At 44.6% G+C, this 18,699-nt stretch overlaps 1 protein-coding gene across 1 annotated transcript in view; it reads right to left on the bottom strand.

Annotated features, from left to right (window-relative positions):
* myo5b (myosin VB) overlaps positions 1-2,688 on the bottom strand; it is a 298,879-nt gene extending 296,191 nt beyond the window's left edge. The window contains exon 1 of the mRNA XM_078222329.1: positions 2,291-2,688. Within this exon, the coding sequence (XP_078078455.1) occupies positions 2,291-2,317 (27 nt within the window). The 5' untranslated portion in view covers positions 2,318-2,688. The remainder of the gene's footprint in view (positions 1-2,290) is intronic.
* Positions 2,689-18,699: the final 16,011 nt, after the last annotated feature.

The raw sequence follows: 18,699 nt of genomic DNA, 5'->3' as shown, positions 1-18,699 counted from the left end.
TGGCAAAGCACTGATTCACCATTTGAGAGAGGGAAGCAGATGATGATCAACAGGAGGTTTCCTTGACCATGTTTGACTTGACAAAGTAAACGTGGAGAGGATGTTTCCTCTTGTAGGGCAATCTAGAGCAAGGGGTCAGAGCTTTAGGATAAGGAGTGGCATATTTAAAACAGAGATGAGAAGAAATTACTTCTCTCAAAGGGCTGCGAGTCTGTGGAATTCACTACCCCAAAGATATCAGGACTTTTGTAAATTTAAGGAAGAGGTGGATAGAGTTTTAATTAATAAGGGTTTGAAGGGCTATGGTGAAGGGGAAGGTAAGTGGAGCGAGGCCAAGATTAGATCAGCCATGATGGTATTAAATGGCGGAGCGGCTAAATTGCCTACTCCTGCTCTTAGTTCTTATGTTCTAATGGTTCTATGGTTACGATGCCACAAGATTTCAAGGGGTCTGGAGTCAATATTGAGAACTCCCTTCAAACTCGTTATCACTGTGCTACCACCTCTGGTTGGTCTGCCTTACAGTGGGCTAGGACGTATTCTGGGATAATCCTGGGTGGAACTGCTCTTTCAGATTTGGCACAAGTCCCCAGATGTTAATGTGTAGGACTTTGCAGGATTGACTAAGCAGGGTGTGTCTTAGTTTGGTGATGTGTAATTGGCCTTGTAATACTTATATTTTAATTTGCAGTAACTTTTTTTTCATTTTTTACTCCATTCTTAAAGTTACAAAGCCAATGCTCATAGTGGACCAGGCAAACCCAAATCCATTCCTTGCTTGCTCCAAAAAGCAAATTCAAAATTCAATTCACAGTCCCCACAAGAGAGACAAACAAGATCCAAGCTGACAAGATAAGGCACTGCACCCTATCTTGGGCTTAATCTGACCCTTGATCTTAGCCAAAAGGTCACATTTCCAGTAGCAGTTTAATACGAGTGATTTGCTGGGCTATTTCAGAAGGTACTTAAGAGTAAGCCACACTGCTGTGGATCTGGAGGCATGTGTAGGTCAGACTAGGCAAGGATGGCAGATTTTCTTCCCTTGGGGCATGAACCAAATGGGTTTTACAGCAATCAGGTGGTTTGATGGTCACTATTACTGAGACTAGCTTTTTAAAATTCCAGATGTTATTAATTAAGTCAACTGGGGCGGCACAGTAGTTAGCACTACTGCCTCACAGCTCCAGGGAACCGGGTTCAAATCCGGCCTCGGGTCAGTGTGCGTGGAGCTTGCACATTCTCCCCGTGTCTGTGTGGGTTTCCTCCCACAGTCCAAAGATGTGCAGGTTAGGTTGATTGGCCAAGGTAAGTTGCCCCATGTCAAGGGGATTAGCAAGGTAAATATGTGGGGTTACAGGGATAGGGCCTGGGTGGAATTGTGGTTGGTGCAAACTCGATGGGCCAAACGGCCTTCTTCTGCACTGTAGCAATTCTTATGATTCTATGAATTCAAAGCTGCCTTGCTGGAATTTTAAGTCATGTCTACAGAACATTAACATTACCACTGTGCTACTGTTCCTCATAGAAAGAAATCCCCAACAACACTGCAATCAGGCACTTTCTGTTACAACAAAAAAAACGTTTCTAAAAATATTTTATTTAATCTGGGCAACTTCTACAGTTTACGATGCCTGACGTCGGTAGTCACAAATATCCTGTGAAACATATATAGGGATAACAAACAATAAACACTTCAAGTGCAGAAAAGGAGCAGAATGCCATTGTAGTAGATTTTTGAAGTTGTATTCAAAGTTTAATTAAAGGGACCATCAACATTTCTATTTTCCTCTCATTTAGAGGAATAAAGGACAACAGCAAAACCTGAATTTTACAACTGCGGGAAATCAAAAAAAAATCAAAGCAAGTCCTGTGCAGGTTATAAATTTTTTAACGTGTTACCCATGTTGTAGAGGATCCCTATTGCCTACATCCAAGCTGCACTAAACACCTGTTCCGCACCACAAGCTTGGAGGAGTCGGCAATATATATATTTTACACACTGTCAGAATGAAAATAATCATCAACTTTAACGATCGCACAGCTTTTAAATCGGCGGCGGGAGTGGGTAAATGTTTACTGGAGCTTTCGAACATCAACAACACAGGCCAAAAGAATTGACAAGGTGAAGAAAGATAAATAAATAAAACTAGACATTGATTAAAAACACAATGTGTGAAATAATTATTCTGGGACTGGGTGTTGCAGACAGTTTTGATACAGGTTGGCAGTGTGGGTAACCAGGAGACGGGACACATTTTAGAAAATGGTTACATTAATCTCTCGAACGCACCTTGCTGTAAAGTTCCGAGGTTGTCATGTCGCTTCGCACTTTGCCCCGGCCTCCGCCGCCCGCTGCTGAGGAAACCAAGAGATCGAGGTGGCCGTCTCAGTGGCCATCCAAAGTGGACATTGGCAAAGCGATGTCTCCCTCCCCGGTCGCCATTTTCAGCAGCTCCCCGCGGTCTCTCCCTCCTCTCAGCGACCTTTCACTCAGGTGGAAAGTTGCTCTCCAGATCTCCGCCCAGGTTTTTTTTAAGCCGCTCCCCTACCTGGTGATGGGTTTGTGGGTTTTTTTTATGGCTTAAAGAAACAGCATGAAACAAACTCTTGCAGGATGTTAAAATAATCAATCGCTCCCCCCCCCCCCCTCTAACGTGCAATGCAGGTTTGACAGATACTTGTTTGTGTAAAATTAAAAGCCTTTTGCAAGGTGCTCTGATCTCTAGTGTCACCTAAGCCTGCCTTTCTCTCTCTCTCCCCCTCTCCAATAGGCACTGGGAACTAACTGCTGGTGAGGAGACATCTGCTGGTGACTTCCGCGTTTTGAGCATCAGGAATTGGTTTCAGTACTGCGACAGTCTCCACCTGAGCAATCCGCCCGGCTCTCTCTATCTACTCCCCAGCACCCCAGCGGAATTCTGCCTAGCTTTGACAAAAGGTTGTCTGACTCAAACGTCAGCTCTTTTCTCTCCTTACAGATGCTGCCAGACCTGCTGAGATTTTCCAGCCTTTTCTCTTTTGGTTTCTGTATCCTCCCCCTTGCCCTTTGTGCCCAGCCCAGTTCTCTAGTTTCAGGGAATTAAAGATTACTGTTCTGGTCACTGCTGTTGAGTAATTTTAGGAGAAAATAAATCGTAGGGATATTAAAATAAAAACATTCTTTTCCCTTCCTCTTCTTGCTTTGCACATTTACATTTATTCGTTATACAAAGTGCTGTTGGGGAGGGTTTAAACTTGATTGGCAGGGGAATGGGAACCTGAGGAGAGATTCAGAGTGGATGAGGAGAAAAACTGGCAGTGGGGAAGTAGAGAGGTTTTGACTGATAAGGAGGATATATCAGAGTAGACTCAAGGTAGATAAAATGTTTGGACTGTCTGATAGAATTAGGTAAGAAGTCTCACAACACCAGGTTAAAGTTGATGTCTGTGTCGATATGCGCGATCTTCTTGGAGATCCTCTCCACTTGGAGCCAGCAGTTTGCATCTCCACATCATGATAGAATTAGAACAGGTTAATGGTAAGCCATTAGATGGGGTCAGAATAAGGGGGAAAATAAAACAGCTTATATCAGGGTTAAAGTTAATTAAATAGTGTCACAAGTACATTACATTAACACTGCAATGTAGTTTCTGCAAAAATCCCCTAGTCACCACACTCCGGGTACACTGAAGGAGAATTTAGCATTGCCAATACACCTAACCAGCACATCTTTTGGACTGTGCAAGGAAACCAGAGCACCTGGAGGAAACCCACACAGACACGGGGATAACATGCAGACTCCGCACAGATAGGTTACTGCTGGGAATTGAACCCACATTCCTGGTAGTTGTGAGGCAGCAGTGCGAACCACTGTGCTACCCTAATGTGTGTGTATGTGAATTCACAGTGGTGAACTACAGGCACAGGTAGACAAATGGAATTAAGATATTATTGCTATAACAGAGACCTGGCTCAAAGGACAGGATGGACTGGGTGTTAAATAATCCCGGGTACATGGTGTTCAAGAGCAACAGGAAAGGAAGAAAAATGGGATAGAAAAAATATAATGGGGGATTTTAATTATCCAAATATAGACTTAGATAGGAATAGTTGAAAGGGACTAGAGGTTTACAAGAATGTTGCTAGGGCTCGAAAAGTGTAGCAATGAAGAGAGATTGGATAGGTTGGGGTTATTTTCCTTGGAAAAAAAGTTGAGGGGTCACTTGATTGAGGTGTACAAAATTAAGAGGAGAAGAGATAAAATGAACAGGATAAAATTGGTCATGTGATCCAATTCCCAGATGTAAAAAAAAGATTCTGGATTTAAAACAGATAGAGAGTTCCACAGGGGCAACAACCTTTGCCTCATTTCTCTTTCTTCCAAAACCTCTCTCATTAAAGCTGAGCATTTTGTGATTTGTAAAATCCACCAGCAGACCTCATTGTTGCAAGGCGGGAATTTTTAAAGGAGAATTCCAAATCTGTCTCAAGTGGAAAAACCCAAGAACCAGCAGCTACTGTGGACTGGGACCCTTCACCTGTGAGCTCACATCTGGGAGCACCAATAGTAATTTTTTTTCTGACTTGAAGATTGGAATGTGTCGGACACCCCTGTCCAGCTGATTTGATTTATTATTGTCACATGTATTAACATACAGTGAAAAGTATTGTTTCTTGCGCGCTATACAGACAAAACATACCATTCATAGAGAAGGAAACGAGAGAGTGCAGAATGTAGTGTTACAGTCATAGCTAGGGTGTAGAGAAAGATCAACTTAATGCAAGGTTAGTCCATTCAAAAGTCTGACAGCAGCAGGGAAGAAGCTGTTCTTGAGTCGGTTGATATGTGACCTCAGACTTTTGTATCTTTTTCCCTACGGAATTGATGGAATCAACGGAAGCTGCTAGTTCTCACTATGTTCCGGACCGAGTCTCCTGAGCACCTGCTTCATCTGGCCTGTACTATGGCTTCTTTCCCTACAGCCTCAGCTTTCTCTACCTCATCACCCTCATTCCTCTCAATGCCCTCCTCATCAGAGGAAATGTGCTGCTCCTCCATCTCGGCATATGACAAGTGCTCCCCCCTTTACAGCACCTGGTTGTGCAGGGCGCAACAAGCCATGATGATCTGAATGTCTGGGAATGGATTGGAGTGCTCTGTCAAATCTGTCAAGGCATCAGAACTGTATCTCCCAGATACCAATGGCTCTCTCCACCAATGTTAGTGTGCTAAATCAGCATCATTGTAGCTTCCCTCAGCTGGGGTTTGTGACACCATCAGTCACCTCTTTTGCGGCAGCTTCTGTTGCCGAGGATCCAACGCTAGATGTTACGTAGTCTTTTAAAGATGTCCAGGATCTGTGATCTACTCCGAGGAGTCATGGCAACTTCTGGGGTATCTTGCACAAACTTACATGATGTGCTTTTGGTGGTCACAGACCAGCTGCCCATTGAATGGGCGAAAGCCTTTCTTGTTGATGTATTGCATTGCCTGTTGCCAAGAGGCTCTTATAGCCACATGAGTGCAGTTGATGGCACCCTGCACCAGTGGGAATCTGGAAATAGCAGGAAAAGCCAATGCTCTGGCTGCGTAGCTAGTTTGATCTCTAGCAAAGTGTACTTAATTATGGGCCTTGGCAAAGAGGGCATCCATCACCTCCTGTATGCATTTTTGGGTGGAAGCTTGAGGGATCCTGCGGAGGTGCGCAGTGTGTTAAGAGCAATGGTTGCTAGTAAAGGAGGTCCTCCTAATCTTTATGGTGTCAATTCATGGAGAATGTGGCAGGTTTGAGCCACGGGATCTCTGGACATATAGAGGCACTGTCTCTCGCTCATCTGCAGAAAAGACATGTGCCTTCTGTACACCCTTGGTCTTGAGAGGTGCCTACACACAGCATGCCTGTTAGCCTCATCCTTGGGATCCAGAGGGGTCCCTGCTGCTCCTTGCTCATCAGAATGGAATTCTTCCCTTTGGCAATCCTAGGGCTACCATAGAATTCTGCTCCGCCTTTCCTACCGGCATGTGGTGATGCAGGCATGTTAAATACATCCTCGCTCTTCATGGTTATTTCCTTTCTGCAGGTCAACAATAAAAAAAAGATATGACTGAGCACCAGCCTCCAAAGGCTCTCTTTCTGCCACTGACTCATGAGTGACTGAGTTCAAGAGCTTGACTACAGTCCAGGCCTATCAGCCAATCCAATCGTGGCCATTGCAATAACCACTCTCAGTGCTTCCCCCGAACTCCACCACATTTCAATCGATCCACTGTTATGAAATGGATTTGGTGGTGCTTGGATGCCCAGAATTTATTTGAGGTGACACATTCAGTGGACTTTCTGGTTGTATCACAGCTTGGTATGGCTCCTGCTCTGCCCAAGACTACAAGAAACTATAAAAGGTCATGAATGTAGCCCAGTCCATCACGCAAGCCAGCCTCTCATCCATTGACTCTGTCTACACTTCCCGTTGCCTCGGCAAAGCAGCCAGCATAACTAAGGACCCCACGCACCCCAGACATACTCCCTTCCACTTTCTTCCATCGGGAAAAAGATACAGAGGTCTGAGGTCACATACCAACCAACTCCAGAACAGTTTTTTCCCTGCTGCCGTCAGACCTTTGAATGGACCTACCTTGCATTAGGTTGATCTTTCTTTACACCCTAGTTATGACTGAAACACTACATTCTGCACTCTCTCGTTTCCTTCTCTATGAATGGTATGCTTTGTCTGTAGAGCGTGCAAGAAACAATACTTTTCACTGTATGCTAATACATGTGACAATAATAAATCAAATCAAATCAAAGACTCAGCATCCTTAGCTCTAACATTTCTCCCCAGCAGTGGTTTTTCTTAGTTTCACTTTCTGCTGCTTGAGTTCCAAGATGGTGGTCCTCAGAATTTAGTTCCAGACCAGCCTCGACCCTCCTTGTGTGACCATGGAAATCTCTTCCATTGTCCTGCACAACATTCAGGCTTCCCTCCTTCCTATTACTCCTAGCCTTCCCCCTATAATCCTTGATCCCATGTAATTGCAGTTGGTGTCCCTGTGTTATCCCCTCCCCTGTCATCTAAGGTGGATTTGCCAATGCCTCATGTGGACCTTAACCCTCCCCATCCTGAGGCCCCCTGTACCATCACATATAGGGACCACCCCCACCACCCGTTCTCCCCATCCCCCCCCACCACCCCCAATGACACCATCGAGAGTCTGCCCCGACACAATCTGTTCCCCATCTACTGACTGCAGATGACTTCCTTGATCATGAGGGCACCATCTATGGCTGAGTACTACGCCAGATACCTCTCGGACGATTGTGTGTGAGGTGATGACTATGCCCTCCTCACACTATGCTGGGTACAACTGACAGTGAATTGTCATTCCCTCCCACCCCCTTGTACTGCGATAAGGAGTGTCTTCGAAAGCTCAGCAATATAAGCCAAAGTGCTTTTTCACTCTGCAATCCCCCCTATTCTAGCCCCGGTTCACTTGTGGGGAAGTGGTGGCGTAATGGTATTGTCACTGGAATAGTAATCAAGAGACCCAGGATAATGCTCTGGGGAACCTGGGTTCGAATCCCACCTTGGCACGTGATGAAATTTAAATTCAATAAAAATCTGGAATTAAAAAGTCTAATAAGCACCATAAAACCATCATCAATTGTTATCAAAACCCATTCACTAATGTCCTTCAGGGAAGGAAATCTGTTTCCTTACCCAGTCTGGTCTACATGTGTGTATCTGTTTGTTAGCCCCTGAACATTTTGAAGTGAATCTGTTTATGCCCCATTTGGACCTCACCACTCCCCATCTTGAGACCACTTACACAATTAAACATATACCCTTGGATACTCCCACATTGCCTTTCCCACATCAAAAGGCTGCAGGTACCTCCCCTGGCCGCTGCAGATATCATTATGATTCCAGAAACCCAATGAACTGAGGCATGTGATGTTACAGCCTTGGCCTGTGTACATAATGCTGTACACAACTGAGAATGGCCTGGCATTCCCTCCCCCTTTCTGGGTAAAGACAGTCTTTGCAAATTCAACAGTGTATACTGAGGCACTCCCATTCTGGCTCTATGTGGCCTATATTAACCTGTAACATTCTCTCTTCCTGCACTGGAGCTGACCCCTTGTATCCTCCCTCCAGTCATATGTCTGAGTGCAACAACCCCCACTCATAATACCCAGTGGAGCCCTAGCCCTGCAGCCCCTTCTATTGCCTGAGGCCAATTGCCCCCCTTTCCCCAGTATTGCCTTAGACCTGTTGGTCTGGTAGGTAGGGACTTGCTTGTGCCAACCCCCTGAATATATTGTGGTGATGCCTGTGAAGCCTGGCACTGATTCCTACAAGCATTGCACAATGCAGAGTAGGTGAACTATCCTCAGAGTCACAGGCGAGGTGCAGGTTGCCAGGTGCACTGTACAACTGGTTATACTTTTCTCATGTTTATTTACCATTGAGAAACATGTCGTTCTAATTGCATGCTGATGTGCCCAGATGATCCAGTGTGAGGGGTTGATTCCGGCAAGGAATCCTTATAATAAGACGATATTCCTGATGTGCTGCAGCAGGAAACATAACCCACCATTAACAAATAGGGCGCATAATCGCGAACCTGGTTTTACAACTAGATAAAACCAATTTTTGGCCCTTTCACTATATTTGCCATGACCACCCGCCATGACGCCCACCACTAATGGGAGTGGAAAATGACAGCCAAAGACTTTTGGCTGCCTTCTAAGAAAAAGATTTCTAAGACCCACAATCCTCTGAGGGTCTTCTTTTCTTCATATCTGTCCTAAATGAGCAACTCCTTATTGTTAAATCCAGACCACCACCGCCCGCCCCCCCCCCCCCACTCTTTTATACCTTTTTATTTTTCCTGCCAAATTGGACTATTTCACACTTTCCCAAATTGTACTTTTGCCAGGTCTTTGCCTGCTCACTGAACCTATCTATATCCCTCTGTAGGTTCCTTGTGTCCTTTTCACATCTTTATCCTACCTATCTTTGTGTCATCAGCAAATTTGGCAACCATACTTTCAGTCCCTTCATCCAAGTCATTTATATAAATTGTAAAACATTGAAGCCCCAGCACTGATCCCCGTAGCACACATTTGGCCATCAGAAAAAGACCCATTTATATCTACCTTCTGTTTCCTGTTAGCTAGCCAATCTCTACCCATGCCAAGATGCCCCCTACAGCATGGGCTTTTATTTTTTTGCAATAACCTTTGATATGACACCTTAACAATCTAAACACAGTACATCCCCCTTTATCCACAGCATATGTTACATCTTCAAAGAACTCCAATAAATTGGTTAAATATGATTTTCCTTTTATACTATCATGTTGACTCTGCCTGAATTTTTTCAAGTGCCCTTAATAAAAGCTTCCAATACATTTAATGTGCAGTGTAGTGTGTTCGAGTACAGTTTGCCTGTTAATTCATATTTACCTCATGTTAATCCTGGATGTCAGAACATAAGGTAGGTTTTTTTAAACCATGGAATCTTGTGGCTTTATCCTCTTAGTGGGTAACTGGGATTTCAAACTTTGTCCACGATAATGAAAAGCTTGTTGTATGAGGAACGGTTGAGGACTCTGGGTCTGTACTCGTTGGAGTTTAGAAGAATGAGGGGAGATCTTATTGAAACTTACAGGATACTGCGAGGCCTGGATAGAGTGGAGGTGGAGAGGATGTTTCCACCATAGGAAAAATTAGAACCAGAGGGCACAACCTCAGGGTAAAGGGGCGATCCTTTAGAACAGAGATGAGGAGGAATTTCTTCAGCCAGAGAGTGGTGAATCTGTGATACTCTTTGCCGCAGAAGGCCGTGGAGGCCAGGTCATTGAGTATCTTTAAGACAGAGATAGATGGGTTCTTGATTAATAAGAGGATCAGGGGTTTTGGGGAAAAGGCAGGAGAATGGGGATGAGAAAAATATCAGTCATGATTGAATGGCAGAGCAAACTCGATGGGCCGAGTGGCCTAATTCTGCTCCAATTTATTATGGTTTATAAACAAAAGGTTCCCTAACCAGATTGTAATAAGTTTCTCTCCCGATCAGACAAGCATGGCTCACACCAGAAGGTAGCAAGGTCCTTCTCAAATATGAAGATCAGACACCAGTTGTGTTGTTAGGATGTGACAATAACTTTCACTGCGTGAGGAAACTGTCACAGTTTCCCTGTGAAACTAACCTGCAGCCAGGAGAGTAACAGAAAAATTTGGTAATTTGATTTTTTTGAGGGGGCCACGAGAGGCTGGTCTGGCAGCAAGAGTTCTGCAACACCATTTTCCAACCTGCAGCGATTGCAAAATTAAACTGAGAAGGGATCAGTGCTTGGACCCCAGCTATTCACAATATACATCAATGATTTGGATGAGGGAAGTTTTTCATGCAGAGAGTAATAGGTGACTGGAATGCGCTGCCAGAGGAGATGGTGGAAGCAGGCACGTGAGCAACATTTAAGAGGCATCTGATGGGTACATGAATAGGGAGGGAATAGAGGAATATGGACTGAGTAAGGGCAGAAGGTTTTTTTTAAAATTTAGTTGGGGCATGATGATCAGCACAAGCTTGGAGGGCCTTTTCTTTGTTCTTTGTTCATTGAGGGAATCAGATTCCTGATGACACAAGACTAGGTGGGAATGTAAGTGGTGAAGAAGATGTAAAGAGGCTTCAAAACGATTCAGGTAAATTGAGCAAGTGGGAAAATACATGGCGGATGCCGTATAACCTGGATAGGTATGAAGTTATCCATTTTGGTAGGAAAAACAGAATGGCAGAGTATCATTTACATTTTTGTAAATGTACATTTACATTTACATACAAATGTACATTTTTTGGGAAATGTTGATGTACAAAGGGATCTGGGTGGCCTTGTACACCAGTCACTGAAAGTAAGCATGCAGGTACAGCAAGCAGTTAGGAAGGCAAATGATATATTGGTCTTCATTTTAAGAGGGCTTGAGTACTAGGATGTCTTCTTGCAGTTGTACAGGAACTTGGTGAGACCACAACTGGAGCATAGTAAAAGCAAAATACCACGGATGCTGGAATCTGGACCAAAAACAAAAAACGCTGGAAAATCTCATCAGGTCTGACAGCATCTGTGGAGAGAGAATAGAGCCAATGCTCTGAGTCAGGACCAGCACTTTCTGTTTTGATGCCTGGAGTATATTATGCAGTTTTGGTCTCCTTATCTAAGTAAGGGTATGCTTGTCATTTTGGCAGTGCTGTTGAAAGTTCACCAGAGTGATTCCTGGGATGGCAGGAGTTTTTAAGTTTAAGTTTATTTATTATTGTCACAAGTAGGCTTACATTAACACTGCAATGAAGTTACTGTGAAAATCCCCGGTCGCCACACTCCAGTGCCTGTTTGGGTACACTGAGAGAGAATTTAGCATGGCCAATGTACCTAACCAGCATGTCGTTCAGACTGTGGAAAGAAACCGGAGCACCCGGAGGAAACCCACGCAGACATGGGGAGAACATGCAGACACTGCACAGACAGTCACCCAAGCCAGGAATCGAACCCAGGTCCCTGGCGCTGTGAGGCAGCACCGTGCCGCCCCATGCGGGATTTTGTTGACCGGTATTCACTGGAATTTAGGAGAATGAGGGGGGATCTTATTGAAATGTATAAAATTCTGACAGGGCCAGACAGACTGGATGCAGGAATGTTGCTTCCCCTGGCTTGGGGTGTCTAAAACAAAGGGTAATAGTCTCAGGATACAGAGTATCCAAAATACATTTAGGACTGAGGTGAGACGTTAGTTTCACTCAGAAGTTGCTAAATCTGTGGAATTCTCTTCCACAAAAGCTGTGGAGGTCAAGTCACTGAATATATTTAAGAATGAAATAAATTGATTCCTGGAACTAAATTCATCAAAGGGGTATGAGGAGACAGCGGGGAAATGGTGTTGAGATAGAGGATCTACAAGAAGGGGAGGTCCCAGAGGATTGGAGAATAGTCAATGTTGTTCCTTTGTTTAAGAAGGGTAGCAAGAATAATCCAGGTAATTACAGGCCGGTGAGACTTACATCAGTGGTAGGGAAATTATTGGAGAGGATTCTTCGAGACAGGATTTACTCCCACTTGGAAATAAGTGGACGTATTAGCGAGAGGCAACATGGTTTTGTGAAGGGGAAGTTGTGTCTCACGAACTTGATCGAGTTTTTCAAGGAAGTGACAAAGATGATTGATGAGGGTAGGGCAGTGGATGTTGTCTACATGGACCTTTGTCTACATGGTCCTTTGACAAGATCGCTCATGGCAGACAGGTGCAGAAGGTGAAGTTGCATAGGATCAAAGGTGAACTGGCAAGGTGGATACAGAATTGGCTCGGTCATAGACCAGATCGCAACAGACACCTCCAGACGCTGAAAGATGCCCTCATAAGAACAGGATATGGCGCTCGACTCATCGATCGACAGTTCCGACACACCGCAGCGAAAAACCGCACCGACCTCCTCAGAAGACAAACACAGGACACGGCGGACAGAGTGCCCTTCATCATCCAGTACTTCCCCGGAGCAGAGAAGCTACGACATCTTCTCTGGAGCCTTCAACATGTCATTGATGAAGACGAACATCTCGCCAAGGCCATCCCCACACCCCCACTTCTTGCCTTCAAACAACCGCACAACCTCAAACAGACCATTGTCCGCAGCAAACTACCCAGCCTTCAGGAGAACAGTGACCACGACACCACACAACCCTGCCACAGCAACCTCTGCAAGACATACCGGATCATCGACACGGATGCCATCATCTCACGTGAGAACACCATCCACCAGGTACACGGTACATAGTCTTGCAACTCGGCCAACGTTGTCTATCTGATACGCTGCAGGAAAGGATGTCACGAGGCATGGTACATTGGGGAGACCATGCAGACGCTACAACAACGGATGAATGAATACCGCTCGACAATCACCAGGTAAGAGTGTTCTCTTCCTGTTGGAGAACACTTTAGCGGTCATGGGCATTTGGCCACTGATCTTCGGGTAAGTGTTCTCTAAGGCGGCCTTCACGACACACGACAACGCAGAGTTGCTGAGCAGAGACTGATAGCCAAGTTCTGCACACATGAGGACGGCCTCAACTGGGATCTTGGGTTCATGTCACACTATCTGTAACCCCCATGACTTGCCTGGGCTTGCAAAATCTCACTAACTGCCCTGGCTGGAGACAATACACATCTCTTTAACCTGTGCTTAACGCTCTCTCCACTCACATTGTCTGTACCTTTAAGGCTTGATTGCCTGTAAAGACTCGCATTCCAACCATTATTTTGCAAATTGAGTTTGTGTCTTTATATGCCCTGTTTGTGAACAGAACTCCCACTTACCTGACAAAGGGGCAGCGCTCCGAAAGCTAGTGGCTTTTGCTACCAAATAAACCTGTTGGACTTTAACCTGGTGTTGTGAGACTTCTTACTCGGTCATAGAAGACAGAGGGTAGCAGTGGAAAGGTGCGTTTCTGAATGGAGGGCTGTGACAAGTGGTGTTCCTCAGGGATCAGTGCTGGGACCTTTGCTGTTTGTAATATATATAAATGATTTGGTGGAAAATGTAACTGGTTTGATTAGTAAGTTTGCGAACAACACAAAGGTTGGTGGATTTGTGGATAGCGATGAGGACCATCAGAGGATACAGCAGGATATAGATCAGTTGGAGACTTGGGCGGAGAGATGACAGATGGAGTTTAATCCGGACAAATGTGAGGTAATGCATTTTGGAAGGTCTAATACAGAGAGAAAATATACAGTAAATGGCAGAACCCTTAAGAGTATTGATAGGCAGAGGGATCTGGGTGTACAGGTACACAGGTCACTGAAAGTGGCAACGCAGATGGAGAAAGTAGTCAAGAAGGCAGATGGCATGCTTGCCTTCATCAGCCAGGGCATTGAGTTTAAAAATTGGCAAGTCATGTTGCAGCTTTATAGAACCTTAGTTAGGCCGCACTTGGAATATAGTGTTCAATTCTGGTCGCCACACTACCAGAAGGAAGTGGAGGCTTTGGAGAGGGTACAGAAAAGATTTACCATGATGCTGCCTCGCTTGGACGGCATTAGCTGCTCCCAACAGCTCCCAACATTTTGAAACAAAATGTCCTAAATGGTGTTACGAAGGTTGGGAGCAACAGCAATGAGAACAAACTTGGTTTGTTCTCATTGGAACAACGGAGGTTGAGGGGCGACCTGATAGAAGTCTTCAAGATTATGAGGGGCATGGACAGAGTGGATAGTCAGAAGCCTTTTCCCAGGGTGGAAGAGTCAATTACTATGGGGCATAGGTTTAAGGTGCGAGGGGCAAGGTTTAAAGGAGATGTACGAGGCAAGTTTTTTACAGAGAGGATGGTGGGTGCCTGGAACTCGCTGCCGGGGGAGGCCGTGGAAGCTGATACGATGGTGACTTTTAAGGGGTGTCTTGACAAATACATGAATAGATGGGAATAGAGCAATATGGTCCCTGGAAGGGTAGGGGGTCTTAGTTCAGTTGGGCAGCATGGTCGGTGCTGGCTTGGAGGGCTGAAGGGCATGTTCTTGTGCTGTAATTTTCTTTGTTCTTTATTCTTAATAAGCATATTGAATTCAAGTGCAGGCCTGAGGGGTTGTATGGCCTATCCCTGTTTCTATTTTCTATGTTTCTAAACTCTTTTGGTGATGGTGAAGGCTCTGCGGGTGAATTGGAGGTTGCGTGCATGCACTGAGGGGGTGGGATCAAAGTGGCATCCAACTAAACTGTGCATTCATAAATGAGAGAGGCACATGTTAGGAGCTTTTCAATGATCATGGAGTCAACCAGGAAGATGAAGCAACGATGCCCATTCGTGCCACACTAATCCTACAAAATGACACTCTTGTGATTTTGGCACTGATGTGATGCCAAAGGGTAATCCGTTGAAACAAAATGTCCTAAATGGTGTTACGAAGGTTGGGAGCAACTTAAAGTCTTCATCGAAGGGAGTTGCCAAAAACTACTATTGTGCATTTAGCTTTGTGAAAACTGACCTCTCCCTCAACTTTACTAAGCTCTCTTCTACAGACAACATAGGATGAACTTTGCTTTCAACTTGGATTTTGGCACTGGGACCATCCCTGAACACTATCTTGTTAGCTTGAGAGGCCTGGATAGAGTGAACATGGAGAGGATGTTTCCACTGGTGGGAGAACTGGAGGGCACAACCCCAGGGTGAAGAGAACATAGAACATAGAACAGTACAGCACAGAACAGGCCCTTCGGCCCACGATGTTGTGCCGAGCTTTATCTGAAACCAAGATCAAGCTATCCCACTCCCTATCATCCTGGTGTGCTCCATGTACCTATCCAATAACCGCTTAAATGTTCCTAAAGTGTCTGACTCCACTATCACTGCAGGCAGTCCATTCCACACCCCAATCACTCTCTGCGTAAAGAACCTACTTCTGATATCCTTCCTATATCTCCCACCACGAACCCTATAGTTATGCCCCCTTGTAATAGCTCCATCCACCCGAGGAAATAGTCTTTGAACATTCACTCTATCTATCCCCTTCATCATTTTATAAACCTCTATTAAGTCTCGCCTCAGCCTCCTCCGCTCCAGAGAGAACAGCCCTAGCTCCCTCAACCTTTCCTCATAAGACCTACCCTCCAAACCAGGCAGCATCCTGGTAAATCTCCTCTGCACTCTTTCCAGCGCTTCCACATCCTTCTTATAGTGAGGTGACCAGAACTGCACACAATATTCCAAATGCGGTCTCACCAAGGTCCTGTACAGTTGCAGCATAACCCCACGGCTCTTAAACTCCAACCCCCTGTTAATAAAGAAGCTCCTTCAAAACTGAGATGAGGAGGAATTTCTTCAGCCAGAGAGTGGTGAATCTGTGGAACTCTTTGCCACAGAGGGCTGTGGAGGCCAGGTCATTGAGTGTCTTTAAAACAGAGATGGATAGATTCTTGATCAATAAAGGATCAAGAGTTATGGGGAGAAGGCAGGAGAATGGGGATGAGAAACACATCAGCCATGATTGAATGGCAGAGCAGACTCGATGGGCCGAATTGCCTCATTCTGCTCCTATATCTTATGGTTCTGTCACTGGTGAAATAATCTCTTTCTTCAACATAGAGTCGATTTCCTTTGGCAAGAATGGATCTGGAACTTTTTTTGGTGTAGAGTGATCTGGTATGCTGTCTTCAGCTTTCCAAGCCCTGTGAACAGATGTGGAAATTCAGCTCTGATGTTCCTAGGCTAATCTTCTTGGCTTTCCAGCTGCTGTACGCAGCAAATCAAGCTTTCCTGCTTAAGAGTGAACAACTTTGGTTCTGCATCACATATAAGGATTTAGTTTAAATTTAAGTTTGTTTATTAGTGTCACAAATAGGCTTATGGTTGAGAGGCCTGGATAGAGTGGACATGGAGAGGATGTTTCCACTGGTGGGAGAACTGGAGGGCACAACCCCAGGGTGAAGAGAAGCTCCTTCAAAACTGAGATGAGGAGGAATTTCTTCAGCCAGAGAGTGGTGAATCTGTGGAACTCTTTGCCACAGAGGGCTGTGGAGGCCAGGTCACATGTAAATATGTAAATAGGCTTACATAAACACTGCAAAGTTACTGCGAAAAACCTCTAGTTGCCACACTCCGGCTGGCACCTATTTGGGTACACAGAGGTAGAATTTAGCATGGCCATTACACCTAACCAGCATGTCTTTCAGACTGTGCGAGGAAACCGGAGCACCTGGAAGAAACCCACGCAGACACGGGGAGAATGTGCAAACTCCACACAGACAATGACCCGAGGCTGGAATTGAACCTGGATCCCTGGCACTGTGAGGCACCAGTGCTAACCACTGTGCCACCATGCCGCCCACTCTCCCTAGCTTGAAGGATTGCAGTCAGTTGTCCTATGACCTTGAGTTCTGTACCTTCTGGCCAATGTCATTTTTTGCATGATAGCTGAAGAGAACTTTTCCCAAACCATGGTTAAGCATCAGAAAGAACCAAAATTGCTGCACCCATGTCTAACTATGAAGAATATCTTATTCCCCTAGTGATAATACTTTAAGAAATGTGTTTGGGTCATGTTTTTCGTACAGGATTTGTTTGAGCAGTTTGTTTTATTATCGGTGCTATTTTGTTAGGCAGCTAATGTTGTTACTGCAGCAACATAATTGATCTTAATTGCTGGAATGTTTGTTTTAATCTGGACTAATGCAGGGTTATTTTAGTGTTTTCCCCTGGGGTCTTTCAGAGTGGGGCTTGATTACTTGACAAGTAAGGTCACGTGACTGGGGAGTTAGGCTCACAGAGAGAAACCCAGTTCAGTTGCTGTCTGGGATCTGCAAAGAGAAGAAATATCTGTTTCTGGATTTGGAGACTGAGATTTGCCAGAAACATAGGTCTCTTTCTCTGAAGTTATGCTGCTTGAAAGTAGGTCTTTCTCTGGAAACCGCTGTATGGGAGTCCGAGGTCAGGTGTCTTTGTGATCTGTCCAGAGCAGTTAAAAGGCTGGAAATCTACCATCCACATGAACATATCTGGTTTTGGTGCGAATAGGTTCTGAAGTAGGATTTATGTCGATGGGGTACTGCTTAAATTTGAACTATAAAGATAGATAGCTGTTAAGAATTATACTTTGTCATGCTTAAATATCTTAATTGGTAAAAGTTATGCTTTTTGTTATTTTCTAACTGTGTTCTTAAATAAAGTTTGTTTTGACTAAAAACTACCCAGTGGGTCAATAGAAAACTTTTTCTTTCCATATCCTGCTTAATGTTTCAGAAGCAAGTCAATCCCTTTTAATTTGGTGGCATGGTGGCAGAGTGGTTAGCACAGCCCTGGGTGACTGTTTGTGTGGAGTTTGCACATTCTCCTCGTGTCTGCGTGTGTTCCCTCCAGGTGCTCTGGTTTTCTCCCACAAGTCCCAAGTTGTGTAGGTTAGATGGATTAGCCATGGTAAATGTGTGGGGTTATGAGGGAGCAAGCCTGGGTAAGATAGTCTGTCAGAGAGTCAGTGCAGACTCAAAGGGCCAAATGGCCTCCTTCTACGCTGTAGGGATTTTATGATTAACACATTTTTAAAAACTGCATTCCTGCTATTTAAATTGTCTATAAACTTGCATGGATTAAATCCAGCAATCTTCAAATGTTTCCGCTTCTCTCTACAACTTAGGTTTATGATATCCAGAATCATGTTGATGGCTTGACTTTGTGGTTTCCAGGACAATGAATAATATCCTACTGTGGCTAGGTACCTTATTTGTTATTTATTTTACTGCAGCCAATCACCTGGACAGATTTATTTCTATACGTTTATTATAATATTAATATATGTGGAATTTGCCCTTGGTGTCACAAAGGAAATGAATTAATGTGAGATTGAAATGTATTTTATGCAGCTTGTTGTCAGTGCGACTCCTTTACAATGACAGGTCCCAAACCAACCTCTGCAGCGGTTGGCACTCACTTATATAAAAGGTAGCATTTTCCCTAAATATCATTTATCTCAAAAATGTTATTATTTGAAAATTACATTGACTGGTTCTGCCACTGAGTTTATCCAATGAATAATGGAATCTGCACAGACCAGGAATGCCCCAAGTTCAGTCTCTGAGCTGTGATGAATGTGGTTATCTCAGCTCTGGTTGTGGCTTGATAAGATAAATAGGGTGAAGCTATCTGCACTGGTTGGTAAAGTGAGAATATAGAGGGCATG

The sequence above is a fragment of the Mustelus asterias genome, chromosome 1 (assembly GCF_964213995.1).
Source record: "Mustelus asterias chromosome 1, sMusAst1.hap1.1, whole genome shotgun sequence".
Classification (NCBI taxonomy): Eukaryota; Metazoa; Chordata; class Chondrichthyes; order Carcharhiniformes; family Triakidae; genus Mustelus; species Mustelus asterias.
The sequence above is the reverse complement of the archived record's forward strand: the minus strand, read 5'-3'. Positions and strand labels throughout refer to the sequence as shown.